The sequence below is a fragment of the Malassezia vespertilionis genome, chromosome 9, assembly GCF_029542925.1.
Source record: "Malassezia vespertilionis chromosome 9, complete sequence".
Classification (NCBI taxonomy): domain Eukaryota; kingdom Fungi; phylum Basidiomycota; class Malasseziomycetes; order Malasseziales; family Malasseziaceae; genus Malassezia; species Malassezia vespertilionis.
Window position 1 is genome coordinate 419,810 of NC_079255.1, and position 8,804 is coordinate 428,613.

General features: G+C 49.6%; 5 protein-coding genes across 5 annotated transcripts; 3 read left to right on the forward strand and 2 right to left on the reverse strand.

Annotated features, from left to right (window-relative positions):
• Nucleotides 1-18: 18 nt before the first annotated feature.
• Nucleotides 19-1,407, reverse strand: MVES1_004014 (uncharacterized protein; the record flags this gene model as incomplete). Its single annotated transcript, XM_056208823.1, has 1 exon — nucleotides 19-1,407. The coding sequence occupies one exon, from the start codon at nucleotides 1,405-1,407 to the stop codon at nucleotides 19-21; it is 1,389 nt and encodes a 462-aa protein (XP_056064798.1).
• A 555-nt stretch (nucleotides 1,408-1,962) lies between these two features.
• Nucleotides 1,963-2,418, forward strand: MVES1_004015 (uncharacterized protein; the record flags this gene model as incomplete). Its single annotated transcript, XM_056208824.1, has 1 exon — nucleotides 1,963-2,418. One exon carries the CDS (start codon nucleotides 1,963-1,965, stop codon nucleotides 2,416-2,418), a length of 456 nt encoding a protein of 151 aa, XP_056064799.1.
• A 367-nt stretch (nucleotides 2,419-2,785) lies between these two features.
• Nucleotides 2,786-4,441, reverse strand: MVES1_004016 (uncharacterized protein; the record flags this gene model as incomplete). The annotated part of the gene is made up of 1 exon (XM_056208825.1): nucleotides 2,786-4,441. One exon carries the CDS (start codon nucleotides 4,439-4,441, stop codon nucleotides 2,786-2,788), a length of 1,656 nt encoding a protein of 551 aa, XP_056064800.1.
• Nucleotides 4,442-4,823: 382 nt separating this feature from the next.
• Nucleotides 4,824-6,362, forward strand: MVES1_004017 (uncharacterized protein; the record flags this gene model as incomplete). Its single annotated transcript, XM_056208826.1, has 1 exon — nucleotides 4,824-6,362. The coding sequence occupies one exon, from the start codon at nucleotides 4,824-4,826 to the stop codon at nucleotides 6,360-6,362; it is 1,539 nt and encodes a 512-aa protein (XP_056064801.1).
• Nucleotides 6,363-6,944: 582 nt separating this feature from the next.
• Nucleotides 6,945-8,321, forward strand: MVES1_004018 (uncharacterized protein; the record flags this gene model as incomplete). Its single annotated transcript, XM_056208827.1, has 1 exon — nucleotides 6,945-8,321. One exon carries the CDS (start codon nucleotides 6,945-6,947, stop codon nucleotides 8,319-8,321), a length of 1,377 nt encoding a protein of 458 aa, XP_056064802.1.
• Between the last annotated feature and the right edge of the window lie 483 nt (nucleotides 8,322-8,804).

Here is an 8,804-nt window from a genome sequence, read left to right on the forward strand (position 1 = left end):
AACCTACGAAAAAGCAAATCACAACGGTGTCGCACACTGTGCGACAAAGTCGTGTGGAATGTACCGACTCCAACCATGCAAGAATTTGTCCAATGGGATCCAGTCCATATTGCCGTGCTTGGATCGAATCGTGTTGCCGCTGTACAAAACCCGCGCGTGCATGCCGCTGCTTTTTGACTCCCACAATTCAATCGCAATGTTGGATGCCATGCCGGGCCAACGCAGGGTCTCGATGCCCAAAGAGCCCGCGAGGGGAGCAATATCGCCATCGTGCATAAACATGTGCAAGTACCGCAACGCCGACTTGCCATTCGCAATCTCCGTGAGGTGCGTGACCATGTCTTGAATTAAGAGACCACTTGTAAGCTGGATCGCTTCCGTCACATTATCGCGGTCGACCCAGTAGTAATTGTACTCCCAGTCGCCAGCTGTAAATACTTGATTCGCCTCCTCTGTCGTGACACAGTCCTTGTCCTTGTGCAGCGCACACGGAAGCGCGTACCCATTGCAAAGGCGCGCTTGAAAATTGTCGTTGTAGTGGTCCCAATCCACGCGCCATTCGCTCGTGTTTGTCAGCAGCATAGATTCCAGCTTGCTGCGCAGCGACGATGATACGCGCAAGTGCTTCTTCCACGTTGCCGTGGACTTCGCAGCGTCAAGCAACGCATCTCTCCGATCGCACGGCGGTGCATGCGTATCGATAAATTCAGATTGCTGGTGCAGTGGAATTGCACCGCGCCAATGCGGCCAAAGGCCGCGCAGGACGCCGCCAGCAGAATCTTGCGTCAGAGCTGCGGTAGATGAGCGGAACCAAACAGTGCGTGGAGATGGCCATCCTGGAATAATATTGTACTTGTCCTGGTACAGTGCGCGCAACTCTGCACCATGCTGCACACCATCCAAGTACCCGCCAATGGTCATTTGTGGAAACTGGCACGAAGAGTTGGCAAGTGATTGCGTGAGCGGATTCGTTGCGTCAGCATACGTCTGTGCGTAGACGTGCATGGGCTGCGGTAGTTTCTTGTCAGAGGGGCTATAGTACAAGTAAGGACGTCCGTCATCGCAGTTGTACAAAGTCGCTTCGCCGTGCGGAAAAATGTGATAGGCCGTGCGCTTTTGGTGCCTTTGCATATAAAGTACAGCCTTTAGTTCCGCATGAACGGATCCGTTGCGTACTGGCTCTGGCTCCTTATACATATCTACGCTGGGGTGCGGCATGGAGCAGTACGCATACGCGCCATCGCTGGCACTGGTCCTGGTCTCGTGTGCAGCTCCGCGCGGCACAGCATCGTAGTGCGCTGCGGTGATCACATCGGGGCTGCTCAGATTTGGATAGAACGAGTTCTCAGGAGACGCACACGTCCCAGCAAGGGCGCCAAGCACAAACACAACACCATAGACTTTCATGATGGCCACAAGAAGCGTGCATATCGCGCACCTTTTAGCACACTATGCACGCTTGCCCACGTGCGCACGGACTAAATTGTTTCGGCAGCGCAAAGCGTTGTGAGCGCGTGCCAATTGCGCACGGACATGCAGCCCGGCTCACGGGAATTGTGCCAATGTCAACGTAGGCGGAATAGGTCGTGAAAAGAAGCGCTTTCATTAGTCAAGTGCCTTTCAATTGCATGCGCCAAAGGGGTGCTGTGCGCTGAGTACGCACAGCACTCGCTTATGCACTATTCTCTTTCACACGCATGCAATGCAAGACAATCGCATCTTGGGCATACGCAACTACCCGCTACCCTTGAAAAATACAGCGCGCGGCTTACAAGACGGAACGCTTGGAAGGGAAGCTCGCCGAGCATACTAGCGCAATGTGCCGTCCCCCACACGATTGTTGCATTACATAATGGGCAGGCACACGGACGTCCGCGGCGATCCAAGTACTATGGCACGTGACACGTGGCACTTACGTGTACTGCGTGACGGGAAGGTTCTGACTCTACCACGACATGCATCATGAAATTGGCCGAGGCTCTTGCTGAACGTGCTGAAGCGCAGCAAAGATACGAAAGAATTCGCGCGCGTCTTAACAACGTTGCCAAAATACAAGAAGATGACGAGCCCGCCGAAGATTCACAGGAGCTTCTGCGGGAGGCGGAGAAGCTCTTGGATCGCATGCAATTCCTGATCCGGCGGATCAATCGGACGAACCTTGCGTCGCAGCTGAGCGATGAAGAAACCATTACGGATGCTATTGCGCGGAGAGATATTTTACATAAGCGCCGAAAGCTGTACTCAGACCTTGCAACCCAAGCGGGCTCCTCTGAGGACCGCTATTCGCGCTCCGAGCTGCGCTACGTGGCCACGGTGAATGTGCGTGATCTGCAAAAGAAGGTCGACCTGATCTCCAAAGAATACCGCCAGCTCGACACCGATATCCAAAAGGCAAATTGGCAAGTGGATCTATTGTAAAAGGGGGACGGTAGCTGTGGATTCTCATTAGCGAGCACAAGGCCGCGCCGGGCGGCTAAATTCCTGGCATCAATATCACTATCTTGGGGAAGGATACGCAGGCGACTTGTTCGTGGCTACAGTGCATCCCATCATTAGGCACATTTGCACAGTGCATTGAATATTGAGTACTACCATGTGCTGGAATGAGTATGAAGCAGTGAGGGCGGGCTTGGGGTTCCCTTTTACATAACGTTGCATAGTTTTTGTAATATATGCCTTGTTCTGTATTCTACCGTGCCATCCTGATGCGTCAGATGGCACAGCGCGCAAATATCTAACTTGATCATGACTCATTTAGCAGTACATCTAACAATACACTGTGTTCCTATCGACACGTTTCCTTCGCCACCGAGTAATAGATAAAGATAACATAGGCAGTAATGACCAGGGCAAAGTACATGCAAATGCCGACAATGGTCCATCGCAGCCTCGGCTTAAGCAGCTTCCGGTCTTTCTTTCGCGACTCTTCGTTCGCCTCTTTCGTCACACGGCCTCGCTCACTGAGCGTCATAACATGGCCCATATAGTGCTTGTCCACGTACATGTACATGCACCCATTGATCACATCTACGCACTTGATTGCGATCAAAAAGTAAAACATGTCGTCAAACTGGTGCTCTGGACTGACGTGCTTCACAGCCACACTGTGGTTCTGGATCGCACCGGTAGACACATCGAGGATAACAGTGCCTGCTTTATAAAATGCTTTCCACCCACCGAACGCGGTGCCCAGCGACGTTTTCGTGCGCACAACAAGCGGGATCGTGACCTCAAACGGAAGATCGTTAGAAGAAAGCGCCAACGACGCTAGCAAAACAGGTGCAAGCGCATTCACTTTAGTATACGCCAATAGCGAAAAAGCAATCAGGTAAACGCACGCGGTGTACACGATATAGTACGTCCTCCCACCGTACCTGTCAATCAAAAATCCAAACACGGGCGTCAATACAATCGGAATCACATCGTCCAACCCGCCTTCTGCTGCTGCAACACGCTTGTCTTCCCCACGCGTGTTTTGAATAAGTTCGGGGCTGTTGGAAGAGTACGCATCAATCGACGCAGACTGCAGAATTTGCGTACAACAAATGAGCCAGTATGCGGCAGGTAGGTCCCGGATAATGTACACCACTTGTTTCAACTGCTCCTTGAGCATCTGCAGTATAGCCCAATGCTTGTTGACGTTCTGTAGTGTCTTGCAGCGCTCGCTTGCAATTTCATAGCCCGTCTTGACTCGCAGAGCACTGGGAAGGCGTCGCTCCATAATGACATACGCGACGTTTATAATCAGTGAAAATCCCGTGAGAATCGCGCCAAACCATAATGCCCAGTACCAGTTGGCCTCTCCGGCATCCTCGACAATCGGAATCGCACTTTGCTTTCCGATCGTGTTGTACACACGGTTCATGGCAATGTCCAGACCGATAATAAAGGCAATGTGCCCGGGGCCTGACTTTACACTGCCGGAAAACCAGTGCGTGTACAGTTTGTACTTACACGAATTCAACGTGATAAATCCAAAACCGGACAGGATCTCGCCGCCCAAAATGATGCTAAATGACTCGCGCTGTCCACCAACAGCTCGGACAATGTACCCCACAAACGTGATGGTCGAGCATGTGAGCGACACAAAAGAGGGCCCATAAAAATCGATCAGCACACCGGATATGATGGGAAATAGCGCGTTGATCAGCGCGCTGGCAGAAGAAATGACTCCGTACCGCGCATTGCAAATCTTTTCGCCGTGTTCTTTCACATTCTCCTTAATCGTCGTTTTCAGTGGACTAAGCGTTGCTTCAGCAACGTGTGGGCCGAGGTTGAGCAGCAACAGGACGATCAAAATTGGGATCTTGTATCGCCAGGAAATAGACGCCACGTCCGTTTCTTTCTCCACATCGATGCTGGAGTTGTTGCTATCGATTGAGCAATGTTCAGCTAAAACACGTTTCTCTTCCTTAGCTTTGCTGTCTCGTGTGCTAGTCATGTAAACAGACCCTGCTGCGATGCGCAATTCAAGAAGGCAAAATGCGGTTGTCGGCACAAAAATCGCAAATTTGTTTTGAACCCGCGTTGGGATTGTAAGTTCGCCAAAGTCTCCGCTCCACTGTATGCACCTCTGCATTACGTGCCCAAGGCCAAATTAAAACGCATGACTAATCTTTAAACTGTCGCGCGGAAAAAAAATCGCGGACATTAGGGACCAAATTATGTCCGCACGTTGATCACCGACGCACACCGAGTCAGCGCCTAAAAGTTGCGTTATTTTCGGTTCCAGGTGTTGGTGTGCCATACATATATATACTACCCATATTCAAGCCAGTGAAGCTACACCAATAGCATTGCTTTTGTGATTGTCACGCCGAATCATGGTTAATTTACTCGCGGAAAGCGTGTTTGGGCAGCTTGCGCGTACTTTCTCGGGAGGACGCTTGCTTCAGTCACATCTACAAGAGCCAGACTTTGACATCGATAATGTTCAGCTTACCAAGAATGAAGAGGGAGATTTGGTTGTTGGATGGTGCGATGATAACGATCCTGAAAACCCGTACAACTGGCCATTTTCTGCAAAAGTTTATGTCACATTCTTACTATTCATTATGACCATGTCTGTCTATATGGGAAGCAGTATTGTTTCGCCTAGCATACCCGAATTGTCCACATACTTTAATGTGGGAACCACCACTGCGACACTGTCCATGTCCTTGTTTGTATGGGGATACGGTTTCGGACCGCTTCTTTTTTCTCCAATTACGGAGATCTCGTGGGTCGGGCGCAACTATCCCTACATTATTTGCATTGGTTTGTTCACTATTCTCCAAATTCCCAATGCTTTGGTAGATAATGTGGCGGGGTTCATGATTTTGCGATTCCTTTGCGGTTTCTTAGGGAGCCCTGTGCTTTCCACAGGTGGCGCTACGATCGGTGACATTTGGCGACTTGAGGGTGGCTTTATGAACGGCCTTGCATTTTGGGGATTTGGTGCATGTGGTGGGCCTACACTGGGCCCTCTCATTTCTGGTTATGCGGTGATGAAGCTTGGCTGGCGGTGGTCCATTTGGCCATTGCTCATGTTGAATGGGCTTGTCTGGATTCTGCTCTTTTTTACAATGCCAGAGACTAGTGGCGCGGCAATTTTGAGCAAAAGAGCTCGCAGGCTCCGGAAAACCATGAAGAACGACCGGATCAAGTCGGAAAGTGAAATCCAGGATTCGGCGCTCACTACGTCGACGCTGGTGTACAATACACTGTGGCGACCATTCCAGCTGACATTTTCCGAGCCTGTCTTGCTCTGCACAAACTTGTACATTGCGTACTTGTACGGGATCATTTATTGCTTTTTTGAGGCCTTTCCCATCATGCTTATGGGGAACCATGGATTCAATGTGGGTGAAATGAGTGTCGCATACATCAGTGGTTATATTGGCGCGGGAGTCACTTGTCTTTTTTACTGTTTGTACAACAACAAGGTCGTCTTGCCACGGTTTTTAGCTGGCAAATGGCGACCTGAGTATCGCATGGAGCCTACCTTTTTGGGCGGAGTCTTTTTTCCCATAACTCTGTTTTGGTTCGGGTGGACCTCTTTTTCTGCTGTGCCCTGGATTGTGCCCTTGATTGGATTTGCCTTTTTCGTGAGCGGAGCGTTTCTTTTGTTCCAAGGATTGTTTGCATACATTGGAGAAAATTTCCCCAAGTACCATGCATCCGCGTTTGCAAGCAATGGACTTTTTCGTGCATTGGTTGGTGGCGCATTCCCCCTGTTTGCTACGCAAATGTTTAACAAACTCACTCTCCAGGGCGGTTGCAGCTTGTTGGGAGGACTGGCCGTGCTGCTTCTTCCAATTACCTTTGTGTTTTATATTTATGGGCCCAAACTGCGCGCTATGTCAAAGCGCACGGGTTACTAATTTGGTGAATGCTTCCGAAGTGTTACCGGATTCATGTTTCCATAGCCCATGCACCATCCGCACTTTAGAAAACGTTACGGTAAATGGAATTGTAATGTACACACTGCGTACGAAATAATAAAATAGAATTTATGCATCCACAGCGCTTGCTCGTTCTGAGTAGGATCATACCCCGTACCAAAAACAGGCCAACGCTCTTTTCAGCTGGGCCTGGGCCGTGCGAAATGAATCAAATTGGACGAATTAAGACATTTGATGAGTAAACTGATGCTGGGAAGGTCAAGGGTCCATGCTCGGATAAGGGCCGCCAAGGCGTAACTTTAACATCCACAACGCATATGCGTGATGCGGTTGGTCGCGCCTAGCTGTCACGTTAAAGGCTGAATGCTATACATCAGGGAAATGTCAGTGTCATGTTTGCGTATGGAATAGTGTCACTAATCTTGGCAAGCTACGCAAGGTCAGTAGATAGTGCTTGGATATCTCAACGATGTGCTTATGCTCGTTGCACGAAGTAGCACAAGCATATAAGTAGCACTGTGAACACGCTAATACGTTTTATTTATTTATTGTGGAAACAAAATGAAACTGATTTTATTCGTGAGCTTTTTTGCGGCGTTATGTCATGTGCTGGCCGTGACCAAGTATCCTGGGAACGGTCCCACACCTGGAGACTTTGAATACCCACCAGATGGTTACGAGAACACGGAGCCGGGCACAATTTTGCGATCGAGGAAAATTGATCCCGCTTTTTTTGGCATTGCTGATATTAGTGGAAAGGCATGGCAAGTTTTGTACCGCACGAGCGCTCAAAACGACTCGATGCCAATGGCCACACTGACGACGATTTTGGTTCCGGACCACTTCCGCAACGATCGCCTTTTGCTTCATCAGGCCATTGAGGACTCGGCGTCGTTCGTCTGCCGCCCTAGCTTGGGACTGATGGAGCGCAAACTGCCTGCTTTTGAGAACATTTTGCAGCGACTGGAAATGCTGTTGATCAGCACGTACATGGCTCAGGGTTGGGTTGTGTCTGTGTCGGACTACGAGGGACCAATGAGTGCATTTGCTGTGGGTCCCCTTTCGGGATACGCGACATTGGATGCGGCACGAGCAACATTGAATTTCGAGGATACAGGCTTAGACCGCAGTAAGACTAAGATTCAAGGTGTGGGCTACTCTGGCGGCGCAATTGCATCTAGTTGGGCAGCGCAACTGCAGAAGAGCTATGCACCTGAGCTGAACATTGTGGGATGGGCATTTGGTGGCACACCTGCAAACCTGACGTACCTTGTCGAAAAAGCGGATGGAACTGCAGTGGCAGGCCTGATTGCATTGGGTGCGACTGGAGTGTTGAATGGATACCCGGAGCTGCACGGCGCAGCAGAAAAGTACTTGACGGATACTGCTTGGAGGGCGGTAAATCAAGTGCGAAACAGCTGCGAAGTTGGCTCGATTGTGCCATTTGCATTCCAGACAATTCAGTCGGAGAAATATATTCACGGAGGGCTGCACCTGGCAGATGTGCCGGGAGTAAACGAAGTTATTGCGAATTTGACTCTTGCGCGAGGAAAAGCAGCACCAATTGCACCAGTGTACATGTTCCATGCACTGACGGACCCTGAGGTACCGTACCCTCCTGCGATTGATGCGGCAAGACGCTGGTGTGCGAACGGCGCACAGGTCGAGTTTACAACAGCAGTGCTTGGGCTGGAGCACATTTCTACATACATTGGCATGTTTTCTCGTATGTTTGATTGGCTGGAGAAGCGGTTTGAGGGAAAACCATTAAAGAGCCGCAAGTGCCAATTTAAGTATATCACGAATGCTGCGCTGAACCCTGTGGACGACATTAAGTTTGCAGGACATGCGTTGGAGGTAGTGAAAACGCTGCTAGGAGAGATGACGGGGATGGAGAAGTATACAAAAGAGCAGCTGCAGAAGAAAGAGAGAAATTAGACATGCTTATGCTAACTGCTTATAGAAATGAATTGCGTGACCGTGGTGATGTGGAAGGTGTTGTTTACATTTAGATATCTGGTTTGCAAATTTTCAAAAACGTAGGACCGTGCTCAAGTGTGGATTGTTTGTAAACTCAAAATCAGTAAAAAATAGAAATTAGAACTACATGTGTTGATAATTGTAAGCCAGCAAAAGCGAGAGCTGTGCGTACATACGAGTTAAAGGTTGGCTTGGCATAGGAATATAACCCTGAATTTTTAATATATACAGGATGCCATTGAGAGCTGTATACTTGGGGGGTGACAGGCCATTGCATGGAGAGAAGTAAAAAGCAAGACTATCTGCACAGCGAAGTAAGTTAGACTTAGAGCAATAGGGTTAGGGTTAGGGTTAGGGTTAGGGTTAGGGTTAGGGTTAGGGTTAGGGTTAGGGTTAGGGTTAGGGTTAGGGTTAGGGTTAGGGTTAGGGTTAGGGTTAGGG